Genomic DNA, 25,402 nt, shown 5'->3' with positions numbered 1-25,402 from the left:
CCCATCCCCGCCTCCCCAGCCCAACCAAAAACCCACTGGCAAGACCTCATTCAGAAATTAAGTCCATGGGCGTATCTGATGCACGTGTTCCAATCCCAGTGGATATCAGTCTCTACTTCATCCCATGTGTAGTGCAAAATAAATGACAGAGTAGTAAAAAAATACTGCAATTAAATTCATATTGGAACTTAAAAACCATAATGGAAATCTACTGCTGTTCTCAAGTTGATGCCATGTGCTGAAACACGAAGATAGCTCTTAGAAGCATTTCTGACATGACTAATATCACCCTGTTTTAGACCAATGCCTATTGTTCCAAAAGTTTTTTTGCAAACAAGCTACAGGACAACAGCGGTTAAATTTTATGCACAAGGAATTAATTCTGTACTTATATGCAAGCCAATTGCTATTGACTAAAGAAGGTAAAAGCTGGTTCTTGCACTGCATGAATCAGCTGCTAATGAACATTAAGTAATTAACAAAACTGCAGCTCTGACATATGTATAAAAGAGGCCTTATTAAATATGAACAACACTGAGGTGGTAAATAGTTTGGTATAAAATGCAACACAAGTGTACAATTTAGTTCCTGGTTATCTTACAGCTAGAATAAAATACTCCAAGTCCTATTCTCAAAAATGTTTTCTTTTGAAAAAATCCATGTAATTCTATGAATAGCCTTACTTAAATTAAGATACTGTGGGCAACTGAAAGAACAAACATGCACAGACTAATTTTTTAACAGAAACACGCATAATGCCTTCGAGTTTTCTTGGTTTTTTTTTTTTTTTTTTAAACATTCGTATTTAAATTGATAGATGAGATAAAGATGCCACACAAAGTATAGTGGTTAATCTGAAGTCCCATGTAACAGGCAGTTAAGTTCATATTTAGATAAAAAGGCCATTATACCTATTTACAATATACACAGTTGCTTGCGAAGAAGGCAGATTTACAACTATCTTCTAAAAAGCCTTCCCTTCCCCCTCCCCCCCGATAAAGATGACTAGCTCTACAAAAACAAGACAAGAACGGGTGTTTAGGATAAGTGAGGATTTTCTCGATAGCCACGTCAACATAGGTTTAGGGGTTGACAGTTCTATTGGATTTGTGGTTATTAATCATGTCTTCCTGGGCCTCGCTCTTCACTTAATTATGCTGTTAGCCTCATTTACCTTCTGTCAACACAAATCAATTCAATGATCCCTTTTTACTTTTAGTGCTTAAAACTCAGTATAAACTTAAGTGTAAACAGACAATATTCTAATCCCTTCCGATCACTGCACGATACTCTCACTAGTTCTTGGAGTGACAGTGGCATTGGATGGGGTCTCTATTTGCCAGGACCCCATCAGTTTCTGGGCCCCTCCTCCGAACCCCGCTCATGCTGCAGGTTGTAGAAGCAGTTCTGGCAGACTCTGACTGGTGATGAAATCTTCAGACGCTTGATTTCGGACTGAAACCTACTGCACCTGTAGAAGAAAACAAACATTGCTGTGAACATAGGTCCTCTCTTGACGTGGCCATTTTCTATCCAGGTGTGGCAGTTACCATCATGACTTCGAATACCAGAAAATTGTCCAAACTTATCCTGACAAAGAAATGCAATGCAGTGCGGCAAAAGCAGAATTTAACTTGCATGATCACCACAGAATCAATGCAATGACTGCGTGAGAGGTAGCTTAAAAGCAGCTGTTGTCACCAATTTAGACTCAAAATATAGCCACAGAGATGAAAGTAGAAATACTGTCTCTGACCCAGTGGACCAGAGAAGAGACTTCCACCTCAGTTCCTGGGTAAGGGGAGCTCACATACATCCTCTGTGTCATGCATTTTCCTATCTGAGGCTGCATGCCACTGGCTCCTAAATCAGCACCCTTACAGTCCTGCACACAGTTTACATTTTGACTGGGTTGCTTGTAGACTGACTGTTGCTGCAAAAGAAGTTTGTTGGGTGGGGTTTTTTTTTTGCTAAGTTGTCTAGAGTTTTTCCCAAGATGGGCAACAGGGAGGTTTTCAAAGCTGCAAGTAGATTTCTTTCCTAATATGTGTCTTGCTAACTGGATTTATAAAGGGGCTGGTCTGTCTTTTCTAATTCCTCCCTGGAAATTTTGAGGGTTTTGATGTTTTTTCTTTATCAGTTCTGTTTTGGTAAGGGAAACCTCAGTCTTTCAGCAGAGTTCCGTGGTATGCAACAGCTTTACCCAACCTAAAATTCTGTATGGAGAAGAGCCCAAAGGAGACTGTTGGCTGGCTTACTTCTGGCAGAAGAGCTGTCCACAGTTCCTGCAATGGTGACGCCTCTCAGTGAGTGAAAAACGGACTGCGCAGCCCGAACAGCTGTCTCCCCCCTCGTCCTTCACCCAGTGATCAGCTGCAGATCGGCCAGGCTGATCGCTTACAGACCAGCTGAACACTCTGCCTCGACCATCCCCAATAAGAATTCTGCTGTGATCCCTGCAAGAAAAATCCTGCAACAAGTCTGGCACAGTAACGCACAGACATCGATAACTGAGTTTACCTGTCAGAACATGTAGTATGTTAAACTACTGGCATAGTAACTAATGGACAAATTAGCCTGGTCCGACTGAGACATGGAGCTATAACAACACTCTATGTAACATAATGCAGGTGAATAAGTCTACTTATTTTAGTATTTTTTTAATCTCAGTCCTTGAACAAGGCTGCCCTAAACAGACAAACCACAAAACAGCATTATGCAAAGAACAATGGCTGGTTCATACCGCTTCCCGCTGACAACACTGAAAAAATGTTTTAAGCAATCGCTTGTGAGCTACTCACTTAGAGATGCCAAGTGCAGTGATTTCTGCTGGATGTGCGTTGTCTTTGCGATCAAATGCCGTGTGCATAGTTAGTTTGCTTCTAAACACCAACTGACGCTCCCATCTGTATCCTAGAAATGAGCGGGAAGTAGGAGGGGAAATAGCGAATTTTCTTGTTCTCATTTTTGTTCCCTCCCCCCCCAATATACCTATGTGTGACTTTGTAGAAAGAAAAAATCTCCCCCTAGAGATAACTCTCTATGACTCAAGTTTCATTCCGGGAAAATGCATTTTTTCAACTGCTCCCCAATGTATGTAAGAAAGGAGAGGATACAAAACAATGCAGAGAGCCTCCAAGTTCTCTAAGTCCAGTTGGGACCTGCAGAGAATGGTGACATACACAAGGAAGCCCTGTACCAAAGCCTGGGCTAGCGTCATTTTTTTTTTTTTTTTAAATTTATTTTTGAAGTCAAGACTCGGATTTCCGTAAGAATTTTCTTCATAAAAGCTCACATGATGCTGTGTTTTGGGTATATGACTAAAACAGTTTTGATGACGTATCAGTGTTTTGGCTGTAGTTCAGCAGTACTTGCAGAGTGGTTTCTCTTTTTCCCCACTTGGCTCTGGCCCTCACCCCCCACCAGGAGTTTGGAGGTGCGCAGTAAGTTGGGAGGGGACCAAGCTGGACAGCTGACTCAAACTGACCAAAAGGATATTCCACACCATATAACATCATGCTCAGCAATAAAACTGAGAGGAGGGGTTTCTGGGGAAGGCAGCCATTTGCTCAGAGACTGGCTGGTCATCATTCTGCTTGCGGGAGGTGGCGAATGATTGCCTTTGCATCACTTGTTTTGTCTTCCTCTTTCCTTTGCTTATTAGACTATTCTTATCTCGACTCGTGAGTTCCCTGGCTTTTGTTCTTTCTATTCTCTCCGCCATCCCGCTGCAGGAGGTTGTGATGGTGGTGGCGAGTGAGTGGCTTAGCTGCTGGCCAGGGTAAACTGACCACAGCTTCTCAGGAAAAGCTTGAACAACATGCAACCTTTGCACACAATTTTTTCTCTTCACTGACTGTTTTGGAATTTATGAGCCAACCCTGCTCAATGCTGCATAGACAGAGAGAGACTGCCTTATGGGGAAGTGTTGACAACACATTTATCTGACAGAGGAAGTGTGCCCAATTTCTTTTACCTGGTTTAAGCTTGCTGTAGTGCCGTGCTTCAGCATAGCTGGGGTGCGGGTGGTTAACCTGAGCATGGGGATGCATTTTTGCTTGTCCCTCAGAATAATTCACAAAGATAAAGCCATCTTTCTCATCCAAGCTGAGCTGGTCTGACCAACGCCTGGAGTCATCAGAGCCGCTGTCTGCTGACCATGCTGCTGCTGCTCTGTTTGATGATGACCTAGGCCTGTGGCTGGTGCTGCTTGGTTGACTCTGGCTCTCCTGCAGTTTTGTGTCCTGGCCTATGCATGGATCATCTGCCTCGGAGTCACTGCTGTCCTCTTCATGGGCTTCCTGCCCTGGATTCACTCAACAGGACAGAAGACGTTGTTAGCAAGGCTGCTTATAGTCTGAGCTTTTTCCCTATTCTGCTGCTACACTACCTACAACCCAACAGGTACCATCACAGCATGACTAGAGGGAAACTGCATGCAGGCATCTCAAAGCCTTTGCAGAGATTCAGCTCCTGCCAGGAATCACACTATTCATCTTTTTTGCACTGGTCTGTCAGAAAACAGCACTCCTTAGCTGAAGCTATTTCCTACAATAGTCCACCTGAGGTAGGCTATGATAGACACAATAAGTAAAATTTTCAAAATGCTCAAGTTAGCAAAACGAAATCCTGCTGCCTTTCAGCAAAACTTACACAAGTAAGCAGAGTCAGCTATGCTGAAACTCCAGTTGACTGAGAAACATGATGCAGATTTGTTAGTAACAGGTTTTGTTAATACAAAAAAAAGCAACTGCCAAAGATACTTATATTCCTCGTGACACTGAAAAAAAAGAGCTGTGTTTATATAATAATTACTAATGAGTATCAAGTGATCTGGATCCAAATCTAGATCATACCTTCAATATGAAAAGGGCAAAAGGAAGATGAGATGGCTAGAAGAAACACCCATCAAGCACAGACCAAAATCTTCTGACAGGGGAAAATGATACGGCCAGCATTGCTTGTCTAAACAGCATGCTGCTCTATCAGTAGATTTTTTTTTTTTAACTCTGCTGTTACGCTATAATTCCATTTCAAAAAAAAAAAAAAAAAAATCTAGCTTTTGGACAATGGTAACATCCACTGAATTCACCAATAGCAGAAACAACACCACAGAGAAAAGTTCAGTCTTCACAGAAAAATATGGAAATACCGTAGTTGGTGAACAAAGAACTCAGATGCTCTATTTATTATGCCCACTGGATGTCTATTGTCTTTTGAGACAAAATCCCCATCCTCCATTCTGCACTGTATAACCACAGGATTTTACCTACGTATAGCGAAGATCAGATAAAAGGCAAATACAAAACACTGGTCAAGAGACATACCTATTTGTGCTTCCTGACAATCCTCTTGCATTTCCAGCATCTCCACAGGCTCTGGAGCTGGTGTTTCTGGTACTTGCAAAAACTCCATCCGCCAGAACTGGAGGGACAGGGGATAAGCAAAGTGGCACATTCTAAACTCTTAGCTTTCTTCTGAGCTACTTGCAGAGTTAAGATGGCTTATTAGAACTCTGCGTTTGCACTGGTAGTACGAGAGGCAGGTCACATCTTCATACTAAGCCCTGTTTTCGGGGGCAAGGTACTATAAAAGGACATCTGTGTTCATGCCTGAATCACAAGTGAACAAATCTTGTGCTGTTATTCAACATCTTAGCTGTTCGAATAAAAAAAATCCACTCCACATAGCAATCTGACCAGCAGACTCCAGTTAAGGCAGACGCAAGACTGCACACAGCGAAGTACTGAAAATTGGGTTAGACTCGCAGTGATCAGAGATGCCACTAAGTTCCTCTTTTCTTTCTAGGCAGCAAAATTAATTGTCTCAAGGTGGGTAGAATAAAAATGGTGAATGAAAACTACAATCTCCAGGCATGAAAGCTGGTGACCAAAAAGTGACCAAAATAGAGCAGGAAGGAAAATGTATGCTGCTGACTGTTGCTAGTTGCCACATTACAACAGGTACATCGAGAAGGAGAAAGAAAACTGAAAGACTGGATAGGAGTGTCAGCTCACTGAGTCTTCCATGAATCTTCAATGTCCATCTAACTCGTGGACAGGATACAGTGCACCACCCCGTGCAGAAATGGCACAGCTGGTTCCAGAGCCAAAAGCAGTCTGCCTTGTCTACCCAGCCTGGACTCCCTCCCTCCTGCAGGACTAATTGTTCAGGTGGAGCACCCAAGTATAGCAGGACTGCTTTTGGTACTGGCCAGGACACTGTGTTGGATAGACATGACTTCTCTAACTACTACTACTACTACTACTACGGCGTAAACTTATTTTTCCAAGCAGTGATCCCTGGTACTTACCCGAACAACTCCGTCCGAATGTCCCGTTACTATGACATTCTGGGTATCCCACTCATTCATCTCTGACACAAAGCAACACATTATTTGCTGGCTTCGGCCAGTAAAAGTGTTCACGCTTGCGGTAGGGCTGCCATTAATGCTCCATACATGGATGTAAGTGCCAGCACACGACACAATATCCCCCTGCAAAGACACGTAACACCTCCATATTTCAATACAAGTCTCAGGTTTTCTTCAGCAAAAATATAAGCCAGGTTCATTTATGAGCCAAGTTCAGCCATCAAGGCTGGCACTTTTCGGGAAGTTTTATTCAAGTTGAATTTGGCCACCTAAACAAATCTTTAGGACGATATAAATTTTTTTAAAATTGTACCTAGAAAGCCAGACTTAGTAGCAACCTATTTGTTGTATTTAGAGCATACAATGAGTAGACCAATTCCTCCACTTTTCACAGCATAACAATCCAACAGCATATTTTCAGCACTTTCCCCTCTCAGTTTTCAAAGACTCTGCTCATGTTGACTCCGCTCTTTTTCACAAACATGTACCACCTTAAATTCCATTTGCTTCCTTATTGGGAAAAGAACAAGACATGGTCCAAACTAGTGCAGAGGGGAAACGGGAGCTGCAGTCTAGAACACTGGCAACACTACAACCACCAGACTACTAGCAGGTAATAAACTGTGCCTCTTGCTACCCCCTCCTTGCGTTACAGCCCCCTTCTGTCTTGATTTCAACTGCTACATCTGCTCCAGTTGCAACATGGTCCACCCAGCTCTGATGCACCAGCTACATAAAGTTTCAATTCAGGCAAGTTCTTTGATGTGCATGGGAGCTGGATAAACGGCAACCCGTAACTTATAGGACCACCAGGGAGACAAGCTTTTAGGATATGTCTGTTTCCACTACAATTGCAGCTTCATCCAAGGCATCTTCTGTTTCCTTTAAATTAAGCATAAGAGAACAGAAGTCAACCAAGGTCACATATCAAAATCTTTTCTTAGCTCCTGTGGCAGGTTTGACAACCCACTTTGAACGCCACGCTAGCTATTCTGCTGCCAGCAGTGTTAAGCCCTTCTGAGCTCAAGCCACTCTGCATGGAATAAACCCACATGCGTCTCTGGAAAAAAGATGCAAATTATTCCTTAAACCAGCTAATTAGTTTTCAGATGAGTTATACAAGTTTTGCCAAACTAACAGGACAGCCTAGTTTGTTTTTATTCGGTTTAACAATTTCTGACTCTTGTTACTGTTCCCACTGCACGTTGGTGAATGGTATGTGGTTCTTACCGTTAATTCATTTATACAGAGTGCCGAAACTGGAGCCCTGTGACCTCGAAGCTGTGTTAGAAAAGACAGTTTATTCAAATCCCAGATGATGCAGGTGCGATCCCGTGATCCACTCACAATTATGTGATAAGCCAGCGATGCTGTTAAGCATGTGACAGTGTCAGTATGACCCAGTAATGCCTGCAAAACAAAAGTCAAGAGGAACAAGCTGCAATCAGGAGAGAGCACAAAAGTTACTACATTAAACCCACTTATCTGAAAAGATTCAGATAACATAAACATGAATAACCTATCAGAAGATGCAACTGACTTACAAGTATTCAGTTGGCAACTATTTTCATAATTAAAAATGATAGGAGTAGTATTTTTTTCCATTTAAAAAGTACTCTTACAAAACCAGATTTCCAGGGTCTAATGTTATATAGCCTTCTACCGGAAAAAAAACCCAAAATAAACTTCCAACACTTTCTGCATCCTCCATCTGCATCAGTAGCCTATTTATAGGGTCAGTATGTTCCAGGCTGCACCTGAAAGTACATTCTGAAAACAGAAATTCTTTGTAAATATAAAATAGCTCCTATATAAACTTCTGTTGATGTTTGAGAAAAGATAAAAGAGGCAAGAAAGGGTTGCAATCAAAAAGGCAAAGTCAATTGGAAGGAGGAGAAAATTACAAGCATTTACTTGTATCAGACCCTGCTTAACCTAAACTAATTTTAGGCTTAACCTAACCATTGGAATAGGAGTCTGGAATACAGTCAGATTATTGCAGCTTACTCAGTTACAAATCATTGGTGAAAGTACAGTAAATGGCCTTCAATATGCTGCCTTGAAATTCAAGATACAGTGTTTTATCTTGCACTGTTCTTAAGTAAAATGCTTTGGAAACACAGCTTTGGATAGTTGTTGGAGACCACACAAGGGAAGTTGTTAAATAATTCTCTAGATTTCTTAAGTTTGAGTGGAAGCTTTCCTCCAGAAAAAGCCCTGCTATCAAGATGCTAACAGGAACAGTAACACTTAACAACCTAGCTACCTGTAACAATGACACACAGCTTCTAGAATATTTTGAGGTAGTTGGGTTTTTTTTGTTTTGTTTTGTTTGTGGGTTTGGGGTTGTTTGTTTTTTTTTTTTTTTGTAAACACACAAGACTTACTCTGCACTTAGCTGCAACTGACTTTAAAGCATGGGTGCTCATTTGTTAGATTAAAAGTTGATGTTTTGAATTAACAAAGCAAGAACAACTTAAGGTGATCCTGAACAAGTATACTCTGCTCCACAAACATCACTGCCAGAAAGAGCAAAGTTTTGCGCAGAAATGTAATTAAATATATACATTTTTAAAGAAAAAAGTAATTTAAAAAAATTTTAAAAGGAAAATGAACCTTTGAGACAGTCTCCTTCACTGTCCTCCCTGACACAGTTTTCAGATTGGGGTATTTTACATACAACACTACAATAAAGCAGGTGATTCCACAAAACACACCTGTAAAATTTTGTTAACATCGCTACCAAATTCCCCATCTCTCCAAAAAGCTCCTGATGATCAACTATCCTTAAAAATGATGCAATTTTAAAGACACATTTTGCCCACTTTCAATGCAGATCAGTACCTCGACTACTCAGTTCTCCAAAGGTCTGCTGGACTCATGGTTTCAAAGCTTACTATGTGAGCAATACCCCTTTCATAATTCCTTTGATCTTGTAACATAATTTATGTAAAAGGCATCTTTATTGTATTTTACCTGTTTCAGTGTGAGCGCTTTAGCTTTTTCTTTGGAGATGCCCATTTCCCACACACACACCGCTGTGCTTGTTCCTCCAGTGATAACTAGTTTGGGGTTGGGGCAAATGGCACACAGTATCTGACCCCATTCTGACAAACATTCATAAACAATTACTGCCTAAAAATAAAGAAAACAAGGAAGAATTGCTTGCAGGATTAGTGTTTGGCAGGATAAAAATAAAAACCTGAGTGCCACCCTGCATGCTGGACCATTAAGTAACTAAGATATTGCTGCTACCCCTTACGTAGTTTTTCCTCAAACAGATGCAATTCCAGCCTCTGCCATAAGATCCCTCCCAACAGAACACGAAAGATGAGCTTTAACTGCATAGATTTAATTCATTTCTGTTTTGCAGACCTGGTAAAAAATTATTATTAATTGGTTTATGTCATTTTGCCAGCGTTCTGATGAAGACCACCAGACAGGAAGCAATAAAACATACGCAGTACAAGATTATTTCATTCACATGTGAAATAAGATTTCCATTGTTAGATTTTTTCACTATTGAGTACTAACTGCTTTTGGTACATTCAGCACTGAAACAAATTTCAGATTACAAACCTTGTCCGACTCGTAGGTACCCAGTCTACAGCTGAGGTCTGCATAGCCCCAAGCAAAAGTTTTATTCCATGTAGGTGGGATGAGAACCTTATTCTGTTCTACTGCCAGAATGCCTTTATCAGTACACACAATCTGTCCCACAGGCTCCTTGAGCTCTAAAACAGAAGATGGGGTTATGTTTTATTGCTAGCACAGACAAATACTATCTGATCCCATTAAATACCTGATGCTCTGCAAAAGCAGGATCTCTGTATTGGCTATGTTATACAAATCTTTGTTTCAACTGCAACGATGGCAACTTTTGCTACATTCCTAACAAAGGCAGGGCTAAGCATCATCAGTAGTAGTAGTAGTGGCAAGAACATCCCGAGGATCACAGATAGCTCTGATTCCACCTGCGATGCTGCACAAGGTGTTCTTCAGACAAGATGTCTGTGGTCATTAAAAGTGATTGTACCATTTTCAGCACAAGTAAAAATAACTTTTTGGTATCGATTCCAACATCTCGGCCAAGCGTTCCCACAGGCTACATTCCTGACTACAGCCCGTGGTGTCCTACCTGTTTTTCCTCAAGCTTTGCAAATATAGATTAGTGCTTTCTAATTTCCTGCCTTAGAGTGCAGTCCTGCTACGTTCTGTGTAATAGTATGTCCTTCTCTCTTTACAGCAGGCAGGCACAGATTCATTAAATCAACTAGGAAAAAAATCACTGTATAGCATTTACCTGCCTCACAGACGATTAACTTTTCTTCAGTCCAATGTCAGATAGGAAGTAAAAAAACACCTTTTTTCGTCTCAGTGCAGCTACCAACACCACCCTTTCCTGCCAACATTTCTCAGTATTTCCTGGCACTGCGATAAAGAATCCTTCTGCTACGAAAATCACAAAAATTGAGGCTATCGCAGGCCCAGAAGCAATGTACCCTGAATATTGTTTGTTAAATTAAAACTTTAAAGAGGTGCTTGGGCCCAGTTTTATCCCTCTATTTTAAAGAAGTTATATTAAAGCAGCACAGATTTGGTGCTTCCCAAGTACACTTTAAGGTAGCTAAGAACATAATCTTACAGCACTAGGGTATTTCAAATTTGTCCTTCTCACAAAAGTATAGGCATTAAGAACATTAAAACTAAGCAAAACATGGAAAAGGACAATCTTGCTGAAGCTCTGAATGCTCTGGCAAAGAAACAGGAATAATTACCGTTGTTTTACAGTTTACCTTTCACTGGGGCAAGAGATGGCCGCAGGTTGTCCAAATGATGGAAAAAAATCTTGTCACTTGTGGAACCAGGGGGCACAGAGGTTCCCACAGCCTCTCCATTCAGTCGGCTTCTAACACGCTTCGGTGGGTGTGGTTTTTTAAAGAGCTGAAATTCATCAAGAAATTAATTATCATCAAAAATTACAGGTTTACAAGAGCACAAGATTAAAAAGATCATCAGTACATCCAATTTATTTTCTAAAAATTCTGCAGGTCAGTAGATGTTACTTAACTGTTCTCACTATTCACTAATAACTTATGGCAACCATTTCAATAAGACTTCAACAAATAATATGAAATCCAACAAGGATGTAACGAGCAAAGTATTTTTAAAGCTACCTCTAGTTGCAAAAGCAGTTGAAGTAAAGCAAGCAAAAATCCCAAAGTTGATGCATAACACGGTACTAAATTCTAATCTAGGACAAAGTGAAAACTAATTTTTGGCTTTGGAACAAACTGTGTCCCACAAACAGCAGCTCATGTACTTGGAGGCAGCCAGGCTACCAAAGAATAGAGTAACAGCATGGGTGGGCATGTAATAGGACCACATATGACAATCACACACAAGAAATGCATCTTAGCACCTGATTATCTTCTGCCTAGCTTTTCATTACGAGTGATTGAATTTCCATTTTACTGCTTCAGTGACTGTTCCTGGTATCTCAGACAGGTTAAACAAGCCGATCATCGCTTCTAATAAGCCGTGATCATCAATGACACCCACTAAAGTTTATTACGTGATAAATTCATAATAAACATCTTAGATAGTAGATGGTATGTATTATAATATGTAAATGACAAATATAAACATTGAGTGATATTTTGTAAGATTTCGATTACTCTTTCGCAGAGAGGCTACTACAGCACTAAAGGAGAACTGAAATTCCAATTCTGAAAGTTATTTTCCTTACAGCCCTTTGAAATGTGTTACCTGTTTGCCTATCCAAAGCAGAGGGAACACGCATAAGCCTGAGGCAGCTGAGCTATAAGCATGCACACACGTTTCTACTGCTTGCACCTGCACTCTGGATACGAAGGGTAACAACAGGCCTACGTGCCACAGCTCTCCCTGAACTACAGCATGCCTCCTATCTGGCTGGGCTATGAAAAGATGGAGAGAGAAGGCACATCACACAGAGTTCACATGGACAACTGATCTCAAAAAACACCAGTTCCAGCAAGAAAAACAACCCCTTTCTCCTTTGAGCGACTGTTCCTCTTGCTTATTCATTCTGTTCTACCCCCCCAGGCTGTGGCATCTCAGGACCCTCACAGAGCCTGCGAGGGCCCTCTTCCAAACGTAGCACCAGCTCTGGAATGTTTTGCAGCACAACTTTTTAAAATGGGAAGCAGAACTACCAGGGGCATTACTGGTGGAAGAGATGGGATAAAGAAGATGTAGTCCTCCTGTTACATCTCCATGCAGCAAAGGAGTGAAAAAGTGCACAGCAGCCACGTCACTTGGGATAGCCTGCCCTAGATCCCCTGTGGAAAGTCACAGAGGGTCATAGCAAAACTCTACAGTTATATAAAAATGTGCTCCAAGAGCACTCACCACCAAAAATGACTTAAGGAAGGAGTTTTGAGTTTCCCAAGTTTATTGCAGTCTGCCTATTTCCTCTAGGAAAGCGTCATGCAATTTCTGGTAGATCTCATCATAGGCTTGTACCTAACAGGCATCTGAAGATTCAGGCAGACCTTCAGACTCAGCTGCAATGCTCTTCCATTGCCCTGCTCGCAGCCGCAGTCTTTAATCTGTTCATCTGGCTTTAGCTGGGCCATGGCTAATTATCATCACAACCCAATGACTGATTATTACTTAAGAGGAGAAAATCCCACAGCCACTACATATCTAGATTATTGAGAGAGAGCAAGGAAGGAAAAGGAGGAAAGCAGGCACAGAGGACAGATGAGCAGTTCTTAGCCTTCCTTCCAAGCAATGAGAGACAGACAGCTGTTAGTGGGTCCCCACAGGAAATGTCCTGTGGCTGTCTTGAAGCATTATGTGCTGTTGTAGTCTAGAGTTCCCAACACGTGGGTTGGGTTCCCAGTGAATTGCTGAAGGCATCTGTGGTTTCCACCAGATCTAGGATTGGAAAAACTCACCGATGACATTTAAAAGTTTCACTGGACACCAAAAAAACCCTAAAGAAATGCCTAATTGGGGGGGTGGGGTAGGGTGGGGGAGAGAGGAGAGAGAAAGAAAGAAACCTTCAACCCCCCAAAAAAACCTCAAAACCCACACAGTAAGACTTTAGATTTAATATTACATTTAATAATTTAATGTAATCTCTTAAAGAGAATACAAACTTTAAAGCTGCACCAAAAATGTGTCTATATCGCTCCTTAACTATAGCTGTCCTACAAGAGTCAATCTTCTTAATTTAGATTTTGAGGTTTTTTTTCAACAGATTCTTCAAATAAAAGATGTGGCCAAGCCCTGCAGAACACCAAGAGACTGGTGTAAAAAAAAAAAAAAAAAAAAGGAAGCGTAAGTTACTACAGAAATTATTTTATTACAGGATAACTTAAAATACCTAAACACTAGGCATTACTTTGAACTTGCACTTTCACTGCTCCCCTCTGACTTTGCAGCAGGAACATACTTAATTTTTTTTGATGCTGATTTTTAGAGTTGAACCATAATTCCCATAATTCATTTCGCCTTTATTTTAAGGGTGCAAAGGGGAAAAAAAAGACATTTCTAATCTCACAAGCAAAGCCCAAAGTTGATCTTCATTGCATTTATGACGGAAATGTAAATGATTTCACATCACTGGAAGAATATTTATGCAAAAACACTCCCAGGAAGTTTCACTCCTAAAACGCTCTCCTGTTGTATATTAATACATTTCAATTCGAGTGTAATCTGGCAAATAAGAATTCCATGAAGGGTATACCTGCTTTGGTATCTGTCCAAAGTTATTAATGAATCCTATGGTAGCTGTCTCTTTTAACGGATCATTGATGTTATATATGTCCACTTGCCCCTCATAGAAGAGATGGTGGAAGACATTTACAGCTTCTACTGCAGCAGGACCTTGCTGTTTATAGCCAAACACCAAGTCAATCCACTCATGCAGATGTGCACTCACAAAGTCACATTCCAGAGCCTGAAATTCAAAGGGCATGCATTAAAACTAGACATAGTTTTTTTCAGTCATCAATTGAGTCTACTAAACCTGCCACAAAGAAAAATGCATAATATATTTTGACATATTCTTGTTATATTTTGATAAAGCTTTTCGTTGAAGCAAGTCTTGCCTCAATGTACTCCCTAGCCAAAAAAGAAGTGGAGGAAACACCGGTTCTACAGACCTTTGCAACAATCAGCCATCAACCCAGAACTCATGGACTGGCTAGTAGCTGTGACTGCATGAATTGAGCTTAGATTAATGTGCAGTGGAAAGTCCCAACTGACATTTTCTATTGTCATTATTAAAATGCAAATTACCTCCCGATGAACTCTGATAAATTCACGAGGATCTCCTTTTGCCCATGGGGGGAGTATTACATCGCCAAGTTTAGTGCCATTTTGTTTGCAACCTATTTTAAAAAAAAAAAAAAAAAAAAAAAAAAGAAAGAAAAATGTGGAGAGAAGCACTGAAACTGCACTGCAACAGCAATGGTGAAAAAAATTATTTAAAAAAAATCAAATTCTAACACCTTTCCTGTATAAAGCAAGCCATTTCAGTCTTTTCTTTAAAATACTGTGTCATTTTTAAGTGTCAGGCAATAAAACATGAAAAATAATGCCTCGGTTGTTCATGAACGATTGCTCGCAGGAGGAAGAATTCAAATATTCCTTGCTAAGACTTTTGAAGATGATGATAATGTTTCAGCATACACTCTTCAAAACAACCATTACCCGCCTAGCTAAAGGAGTTCATTAGGTTACTCCTCCTCAGTCTTCACAACTTCATAATGTACAGTCTGAACTCAAAACCTTCATGTTTCCCAGTCAAGTGCTCTTGGAACATGAGTATTTTGTCTTTACTTTTCTATTTAAGTACATTTCTGCTTTTCTCTCCCCCCTGCAGTGCATGAAAGTCAATGAAAACAACAGCCAGTAAAATAGCCTTCTGCAGTCATTCCACAATCAGAATCTGTCAGTTTAGCTCTCACCTAAGCGGCAAACCCTGCTACCGGGAACTGCCACCACAGCAGCTGTCCATTTTGCACCCAGAGGAATCAGCACAGCAAGGTTCATTTTCTTATCTCTTTTCGACTTCCTTGTTCTTATTCCATGAGGAAAACTGGAATAAGTGTGCTACAGCCCCAATTTAAGAGAAGACATAATTTCCTGTATTTGGCATCTGTTTAGTATGTATATAGCAATGGCATGTCAATTGAGTATATTTTGAAGAAAATAAATCCCAGTATGAGTCAGTGTAACAGCAAACTGTACTGAGAAGCCTTGGTGGAACAGTATTTCATCCCAGGATTTATTTTCTTCACAGTACAAACATTCTGTATCGAGGAATGGAATTATTGTTTTACCCATGAGAATGGCTACACGTCACAGGAGTACAGGCTAAATATTCATTTCCTAACAGTGAAGAGCTAACTGGTATCCTCCACAAGCTTCATACCCAAGGACATTGGTGATTCCCCTGGGCATGGTCTGGCCACATATATTCATCCAGGTCCCAAATTGCCCCCTTCCCACTCTGAACGTTAAATGGTGGCATGTTGCGATTACTAAAAATGTATTTGTTAAAACTTCCTAGTTATATTCTTGTTTTGTTGCTTGTTGCCAAGAGACAATTCCATGCTTCCTATTAGCTCAGAGGAACACCAACAAATTTCCAAGTTTACAGGGGTACACGAGTACTAAGTACATTGCTCCAACAGAAACATTGCTTGCATCACCAGACTTTGAATCATCTTCTCTTTTTATCTGGGGGAAGGGGAGCGGGATTGCTACGAATTAACACAGTCAAAAGTATGACACAGTGTTTGACAGTTGTTCATAACAAAACCTTTTCTACTGTTGTTCCAAATGCTCAATGAAGAATTTCTAGGACTCTGATGGTCAGAGTCCAAAATTATCAGATACGGACCTAAGTGGACAAGACCTCAACATTTTTCCGGTAATGGCCATACCGGAAACATATTTGGGAGATGTTTTGTGGCATGTTCTTTTGGTTCTGCTTTTGTTTTTGTAAGGTTGTGCTTCCAATCTCTTACAATACATTTTGAATAAAGGATTTGAGGCCATTAAAACCTACGACTTGATTAATCTTTATTATTGCTATTAGATTCACAGCACAGAGCTCAGAAAGCAAGAGCTTAATGCCACTGTTAAGAGTGACATATGTACTAAGGAACACGTATCTCCTATGGCCAATAGGTGTGAAATTTGACTCCTGTTGAATAATCACTCTCACAAAAGCTAACTGTGACATTTCAACAAAACCTGTAGGAATACTTTAAGAGGAAGTTCTAAAAGTGAAGACTGTCAAACAGATTTTGCAAAGCTTAAAAAAATATGCAAAAAAGATGGTGAACACCATCATGGAGTAGCAAGTTACATGGAGAAAAATGCAAACCAGAGAAACTCCAAGTAAAACATGATTATCTGTGCGTTTTGAACTGGTAAAAAACCAAAAATCAACTAAAACACGCCACTCCAAACAAAAATCCTGTTTGGGTATTTCAGTGTCTTGCTCAGCAATTCTCAGAACAAACTTTGCATTACCTGCTTAAAATGAACACTCACTGCTTGAGAAAATATCTTAAGTCTGATAAATCTGAAAAAATAAACCCGAGGTATCACAGAGGAAATAAGAATTCCTGCTACACTCTTCCCGATGAAACAATGAGTTCTGAATTACTCAGACTTTCAAATATAATGTTGAATAAACATGTAGTATCAGGAAATATCAGAAGTAGTCCTGCTTATGCTTTCATGTCAGAAAGTGCAAGTCATCTATCATTTTCTCACACAGTTAAACAGATTTTTTTCTGCCCGTATTACGAGACACTTTCCTCATGTCAGACTGTCTGGCACTGCTCTCACACCCGTAGCAATGCTATCAAGCTTTTTCTGAGTACCTAGGTCAAAATTGTTGGAATTGAGCAGGAACTCGGGGAGGTAGAAGAACTCTGGGATGAGCTCCTTCACGTCTGCCATATTGTGCTTCGACGCTGAATACCAAGCCTCCCGCACGCTGTGAAACATTCGGTCAGCCAGGTCAAAGTGACCGCCCTGCGGGACAGAGCGAGAAGCATGTCAGCATTGGAGTCTCTCTCAGCACAGCAGATTTTGCCAAGAAGGCAAATCAGAACATCCTCTGCCTAATAAAGACACTATAAAATGTAGCATGTTTCTTCCTCTAACACAACAGATTTAAACAGCTGCATTACTTTTGGTACACAATAATAGTAAATATAAAGCACTGAGATACAGATATACAGAATTTTAAGAAGAGAGTCATCTAGTTCTATTTCAAAGTTTAGCCTCTTCCAGAGAAACACAAATCTTTTTGCCTGATGGCTTCTGTCTAGGGAAATATTTGACACATAATGTTACAAACCTCATTACCCATCAAACTGGCAAACAATTCCAGGCTCTGCAAACATTTGTTTATTTTAACACTCAGTACTAAAATGGCTCTTTGGGTAGACATATTGGTTTAAAGTAACAGTCTTTTAACTAGAACTAAACAGAACTAAACAACTGGCATATAATTCTTTCAACAACAGGCAAATAAAGCATGATGAACAAAGTATTTTTCACAATAAAACTTCCTTTGTTTTTTGTCTGCTGATATTTTTTTCTGCATATATTTAGAAAAATGTTCAAACTGCAAGAAAAAAATGTGAATTCCACTACATCTTTTACAAAGAAACATCAAAAACCTCCAAGGTGATAACAAAACTGCTAAAAATATTTCTTCTACCATATTCGATAAAAACAAAGCCGACACCGTATTTTTCACTTAGGTCTCAAATGTACAGCAGGAAAGAAACACAAAGTGAGGTGATGTAATTTTTACCTGTAACCTTAAGAAAATCTGAGTAAAAGGCTCCATCCGGACAAGATAGGAAGCCACTATCATGGCCGATGAATAGTGGGTCCCATAGTGGTAAGCTGGAGTTTCCCCTGCAGGAGATTAAAAATCATAAACATAGAACAAATAAAGCAGTTAGGTGACAGAATCAGTAACTGAAAAAAAATTTAATTAGTGCTGCATTTTAATTACTCTGTGACCTTGGACACATTTAAAATTGGAATTTGTAATTTTCATTCTTGAGAATCTGAAAGCTTTATGTTTTGTCACAGCCACCACCTGAGTTTTGGCTGCAGTCCAGTAGCCCTAATTCAATGGGCTTCTGCAGAGCAATACTGAATGGTTAGTCATTTTTTAGTTTAACTAATTGAAATATTGCAGTGCAGCTATAGTGATTTCTGCTGAAGGAACTTTTTTTTTTTTTAAACTTTTAGTCTTATTTAGTCTCAGAATTGTTGGCTACAGATTTTGTACAGCTTTTACTTTCTTAATTTCCTGGCAAAAAGTCTGCATAAATACACTTAGAACATACTGATTCATTTCTAGAAATGAACGTCTTTGCCACCTGCTGTTGTTTGATACAGAACAGCACCGCAGTAGTTAAACAGGCTTGTGTCTTCAATAAGGGCACACAAGAAGAAATGTATCATATAATAGCTGCCTTGCCAAACACACAAGTTTTATTTTCAATATATAAGGAAGCTCTAAAATCAAGAATACATAACTTAATTGCATCTCATTCTGAGGTTTTTTTTTTTAGCTAAGAAAATGCTGTTTCCTTAGCAAAAAAACATGCATTAAGATAAGAAATGAAAAAGCTAGAGTACTGCTAATGCAGAAGTATTCCTATTCTTTTGTACAAATTATTTTCTTGCAGCAGCACTCAAACTGTATTAGTAGAGACAGCTGGTTGTGTGCTTCATGTGTCTGCCCATTCTAGCCTTTAGACAATGTTAAACTGTTCTGACGGTGCAACTGTTTTGTCTTTATTTTTACATATAAACAAAAGCTGTCATTTGGACTTAGAACTAACGACACAGCAAGAAAACCAATGACCCTTTGCTTTAATTTAGTATTTGTTGGAGAGTCACTAAAAACTACAGTAGAGTTCTGCATATCCACATCCAGAGACCTCTTGACCCACAATACAAAACCCCATGACTTCCTCCCACCATGTGACAGGCACATGTCCCTCTGCTCTTCCTGCCAGACGTATGATTACTTACCATTGGGATCTTCCCAATCTTTGTATCGCTTCTTGTACTGGGCTAACCTGTCTTCTGTTTGAGCTCCCATGGGCTTGGCCAAGTTTCTGAATGTCTTGGGATTCGTAAGATCCAGTTCCTTTAAAAATAAAACAGACACCAATTTCATAAAAAAAACCTCCAAAACCAAACACACACTTTTCAACACTGCTGATCACCGTATTTAACACCACATACCTCCTAAGGCTGTCATCTTTGTTTTCTACACACACAGCAGGTGCAATGTTAGATATGCTTAAAACAGTCCTTCAGTCTGATCTAAGGGAGTCAGTGTATTTTATTTTGAGTCACATCTGGGTTTTGGATAATTTTTGCCCTGCTCCCCTCATCCTGTTCCCCAATTCCCCCTAATTCCGTTCTTGAATATCGACATGCACCCTAACAATATTTTATGTTACGGTCTGGCTGGTAGCAACAGCTGCCCACAAAAGCATTAATAGGATGTTTCATCTTTTTCAAAAGCAAATTCTTCACCATGGGGCCAGATTTTGTAGTAGCCCCTACCACAGTCTTCTGGACAAGCATGATCTCTCTGTGGGCATAAAATCCTTCAGCATATTCAGTAGAAAGCTAATGCAAAGACTTACAGGAACTGCTGCAACATAAGAGAGGCAACTGCCTATGTATTCTGGCTCTCACCTGTGCACAGTCCTCACCTGTGCACAGTCCAGTAACATCTGTAAAATCAGCGCAGGCAAGGACCCGGCTGCATGGGACAGCCAAGAATCTCTAATATCCTACCCACTGATAAGTGGGAGGAACAATACAAAACACATCAAATCAAACAACTGGCAATAAAGATAAGCCTCGGTTTTACCAAGGCAGTATGAGCCAGCTGTAATATTTGCAAAACCTTCAACATATAAAAGATTACTGACAAGGCTGACAAGATATTTTATTTACCTCTGAATCATAGTCTGCGAGGATCCAGGGAAAGACAGGGTACTGCATGAGATCATTATAGGATCTGCCCGCCAGAGTGTTTAAGTGCATCAGGTACTGGAAGTTACTGATTTCTCCTCTCTTAAGGAAGACAGATAACAGCACTGTACAGTGTTCACTTTACAACAACCAAATGTCTATGCTTCCAGACTGTCAAAGTGCTCAGCTCTCCCCAGACATACGAAACTTACTTCAATATTACAATGCTCACTCTACTTTTACTACGGTCCCTCCCCTTGCATTTTCAATGGTAGAACCATTTCCTGTGCGATGTGGTATCATGAAATGCTACAACTAAAATGCTAAGATACCTTTTCTAGACTAGTATATTCCACCTACTTGAATAAGAGGATGCAACTTATGTGCACTGATTAATTACGTATCACTACAAAATGTGGAATTTAATACAAACCCCCCCCAAAATTTTCATACTTACTTCCCATCTTTGAGTAACAGATTTTTCTCCCACTAAAGTGCTAAGCAAGCCAGACCTAATGGGAAGAAGGAAGTGCATTTTCTGACTTAGCAGTAAGAACTGGGTTACATCTTCACAAGACAATCCAAAGTTTTAAGATTAAAACTTGTAAATTTTAACAATTAGAAAAATGGGGCTTTGTTCCTTTTTGCTTTAGCAGTGCCATTTTTATTTCTAAAGACTGTTTTATTCCCAAGACTGTTAAAATTACACACATTAATTATGGAATTCAGTGCAAGTACAAATGTATCTAACAGGCTGCTGAGGAAAATATCTTCAACAACTTGGACAAATCTAATGGCTTTGGCACTCCAATTCCTTTCAGAACGTATCTGTATACTGATAATGTCAATCCTGATAGCATGTAGTAATTAGTAAGAAGATATACCAATGCTGCAAATTATATTAGTACATTTAAAATAACTGCAGTGCAACATCACTAGCTATTTATTTTGGTAATGCCCAATTTTAAATTGAGGTTGCAGAACTGTCCAGTGAATCCTGACCGTAATCATTTATTTGAAACTGATGAGCTACAGAGCTTGTGAGTAACAGATTCACCTACCCTTGTTCTACGCTGGTGTTTGGTCTCTGCCCAGACACTGACTCCGAACTGTCAGTTAGAGATGGCACCACAGCCAAAAACCTGCATCGGCAGTTAGAAGGAAATTAAGATTAGTGTTTCTGTCCTCAGTATGTCTTCTCCTTAGAAAGAGTGCGTTTAGTACAGTTACAGACTTTGTTTTGAGCAGCTACGTAACATCTTCAACAAAATTGGAATGACCCTTTTCTCACGGAACGCATACCGCAAGTTTTGCACGCAGGCATTAGCGCTTCCTAGTGATTCTTTCATGCAGCACTAAGTTGCTATCAGGTTATCCACTACCTAATACCCATCACTCCTGCAATCTGCTTCTGGATGTTAGGTTACTGTAGGCTCAAATATGGGTCAACACAGTTATTTGCACATATTCAGATTAAATGTTCTAACTTATTTCACAATACCTTTGATAAACTTTGTTTCTAACCCCTTTTTGGAAAGCTAGAAGATAGTTCCGTCCGTCTCCTGAGAAAACTTCAATTGCAATTGGCTGAAAACAAAGAGTACAAAACCCATGTCAACACATTTGCTCGTCACCTCTAAAGGTCAGGTGCAGACCAGTTTAGTCATACTGTACTACATCTGACACCAAATTATGGTGAAGCAGACTTTGCTTAGTGCGGCCACGTTTTATTTTCAGAACACTAAAATTCACTAATACACCCAATGAACGAAACCATGGTAAGCCAAATGTTCAAACAAGGATGCCCAACTTAAGCACTTCAATTTCAACACAGTGAGTAGCTTCACTTTCCAAATATTGATCAGTTACGTATTTTACTTTTTAAAAATAACAACATCGTCAAAAAATTCCAAAGTTGGCTCCTCATTCCAAATACAGCGTCCAAGTTACCTGTAAAAGGTATCTCCTTTTATGTACTTCCTTGATATCTTCATATGCAAAAATGCTGCATGTTCTTTTGAGTTGACTTGGACCTTGCCTTGCTCCCCTAGGTATGATTGGCTCATGCATCCTGTAAATGAGCATAAACAGGCAAGAGAGAAGTGCTTAAAAAGAAGATAAATGAAAAGAATTATTCTCTTAATTCATATTCGAGTCCAGTTATAGAAACAGCTGATTTTCATGGTATACCATACTACACTGAGCAATTTGTGAGCACAGGGGAAACTGCTTCTGAGGTCTTTCTGAATCTGACATCATTTTGGAGCCGACTCCTCAAAAATCTCATTAAATACTTCTTGTTCCGCTATTAAAGATTGAGGAAACTCTCTATTAATCTACTCACTTTGGAGGCAGTGTCTCAATATCCCGTATTTCTCTGGTGGCTGTCATGGTAAATCCGTCAATGACATAGAAGTGCTCTTTCCCAAAGAGAAGCAGCCCTTCGCTGGTGTCAAGGCCCTGAACCCGAGCACAGCGGTACATATGCTGAATCTGTAATGAAAAGCAGACACTTAGCAAGAGCAGGTTAACAAGCTCAGGCTCAGACCGTTGCTTTGTTAGAACAAAACCCAGACACTGCTTTATCACTTGCAGATACAGCAAAAATTCTGCTATTTCCCCCCTTAATCAGAGATATACCTAACACCTGCGATTAGCAATTGGGAAGGGAGTTAAATAAAGCCTCCTCTGTATGATATAGATTTATATATTTACCAACTCATCCACTCGCACCGTGCTTCTTGAGCATATTTTAGAACCTGTAGCCCACTCGACTATGATCACAAATGTATTTACTGGTATATTTCAGACAGACAAAGTCTGAAATACCAAATACGCAGCATGGTCGTTCAACACTGTTCTCGGGGATAAAATACTAGTTATCAAGGTTTTTCATTCTAATGAAGGGAACATGTAATTATAGACAGTCTGCCAAGATCAGTATTTATATTTTCAACATATATTTTCTGTCCGGACTCATTAAGCCGACAGGATAATAATCCAAGCATGGGATAGCTCGCAGCTTTCATTTCAGGACAGGTTCTTTTTTCCCTAGCAGGCAGAAGGAATGAAAAAGAATGTTTCCGGTACAGGGTTTTCAGCTTAGTATGTCTTTGAACCAGAGCTTCAAGGAAGAAGCTGACAAAATATTAAGCAAATTCAGCTGTAGATCAGGGAAGGTATTTAGGACATTTATTGATGCTTGCGACATGTAACGCAGAAATTCCAATACAGTAAACGCTTAGTGTGTTTGAAATACACAGTACCTTCTCTCCTTCTTCGAGAAGTCGAAGCAAAGTTGTATTGTCAGTCTTCTCCTCTTCGTCAATTGAACTCCCCTCAACAATTTGATCCTGTGATTGGTCCTGGTTCTCATCATCTCCTCCGTCAGGAGCAGAGCGAGATCGTTTCAGGGGAGGCTTCACGAGGCCTGGAAAAGAAGAACAGAGATAGATAAATAAAAACCTGACACATAAAAAATTCACTTCACAAAACCTATTGAACTTTGAAATTACTGATCCAATGCTAAGACAGAAAAACAAGAGTCCTACAGGATCCTTATGCTTACCTTAATGCAAATGCATGAGAAGATATAAAGGCAGATAAATTTAAAGAAAATGGTTCAGGACAGAACAAATGATCTAACCTTTGACTCTTGCAATAGTGTCCTCCCCGTGTTCTGGCTCCTGCTGAGTTGTTTCCCCCACTGTATTCTCTTCTATAGCATCCTGAAAGACCGCAGGGTTTCCAGAAGCCAGGCGCATGTAGTACTCCTTACTGTCATAACTTATAGCTCTTCGGTAACGAGCAGGTTTCTTAGAAATAATTGAAGAAATTGCTTGGTCAGTCAACTCCTCACTCACTTCAGTGAACATGTTTCAGGAATACTGTGGTGTGCAGCACAGTGCATGCCCATCAAGTGTTTTGTGCGTGCTCAGTCATACACCAACACACACAGAAACAGAGACTCTTCAGTAGATCTAATCTGTCAGCTAATTTGCAAGGGAGCTATTCAGCCACTCAAGTAATAATGGGGTTGCAGAAATGCCTGCAGATAAACCTACAACATGGAAAATAAGTAGTGTGGCCAGTATGTTATAAACTGTCACAAAAGGCTGGGATACTTGTGCTTAAGATTGATAGATCAGACGGCCATTTTATCATTTTTCATAACTCCCTACAACATATGCAGCTTATTCGTCAGCCAGCTGACTTCTTTGCTAGGCAATAGTTTTAATAAAAAATTGCCTCAAGGAAAGATATAGGTATGTGGAAGTTGATGGGAACTAAAAGCAGACAGGCTTTAAGGCTCAGAAATTCTTAATTAATTCAGTTGTTTCTTTTTTAGTAAAGATTCTGACGGTTTGTAGGCAGGAGATTGGCACAAGAGTATTAAGTAATGCTTCGAGCACCGTTTGTACCTTTGGGTGACAACAATGGATTAGGATACATTTCATTATGGTGGTGTCGTGGTGGTTTTTTTGGTTTTGGGTTTTTTTGTTTTGTTTTGTTTGGGTTGGTTTTGTTGAGGGTTTTTTTTGTGGGGGTTTTTTTTGTTGTTTTTTTGTGTTTTTGTTTTTTTTCTTTCTTTCTTCTTTGTCCATCCCATCCCCCCACCACAGGCTAATTCTTATGTTCCTCACTTGATTATGGAGGTAACATTCAAAATAGAAGAACTAAATAAGGATAATAAATAGGTCAGAATGATCACAGGAGATACAGGTGAAGATAAAAGAGATATTAAAGAGTCAAGAGCCTTGACTCTTAATTAAAACACACTGATGCATATGGGTGGAGAAAATCCATTGATTTTATACTGATAATTTTCTTCTCTGATTACTGCTTAACCCCACCCTCAAACTCTAGAAAGCTTTGTGAATGTGTTCAGTTCTCCATCACAACTTTTTTTTTTTGTTTTGTAGCATTATTTCCCAGGAATTACGAAATTAGGTTGAGATAACCACAAAATAATATTATTATTATTATTAT

At 39.8% G+C, this 25,402-nt stretch overlaps 1 protein-coding gene across 1 annotated transcript; it reads right to left on the bottom strand.

Moving 5' to 3' along the window:
* Nucleotides 1-776: 776 nt before the first annotated feature.
* LOC104073935 (WD repeat and FYVE domain-containing protein 3-like) lies at nt 777-24,288 on the bottom strand. The gene is made up of 23 exons (XM_009573879.1): nt 24,060-24,288; nt 23,680-23,843; nt 22,758-22,906; nt 22,364-22,484; nt 21,915-22,000; nt 21,475-21,555; nt 20,871-20,925; nt 20,396-20,515; nt 19,454-19,571; nt 18,213-18,319; nt 17,269-17,422; nt 14,666-14,757; nt 14,112-14,324; nt 11,170-11,317; nt 9,953-10,107; nt 9,350-9,508; nt 7,604-7,783; nt 6,314-6,496; nt 5,328-5,424; nt 3,977-4,306; nt 2,802-2,913; nt 2,259-2,456; nt 777-1,471 (listed from the first exon to the last, which is right to left on the bottom strand). The coding sequence occupies exons 1-23, from the start codon at nt 24,286-24,288 to the stop codon at nt 1,351-1,353; spliced, it is 3,372 nt and encodes a 1,123-aa protein (XP_009572174.1). The 3' UTR covers nt 777-1,350.
* Nucleotides 24,289-25,402: the final 1,114 nt, after the last annotated feature.

The sequence above is a fragment of the Fulmarus glacialis genome, unplaced genomic scaffold (genome assembly GCF_000690835.1).
Source record: "Fulmarus glacialis isolate BGI_N327 unplaced genomic scaffold, ASM69083v1 scaffold19763, whole genome shotgun sequence".
Classification (NCBI taxonomy): domain Eukaryota; kingdom Metazoa; phylum Chordata; class Aves; order Procellariiformes; family Procellariidae; genus Fulmarus; species Fulmarus glacialis.
The sequence above is the reverse complement of the archived record's forward strand: the minus strand, read 5'-3'. Positions and strand labels throughout refer to the sequence as shown.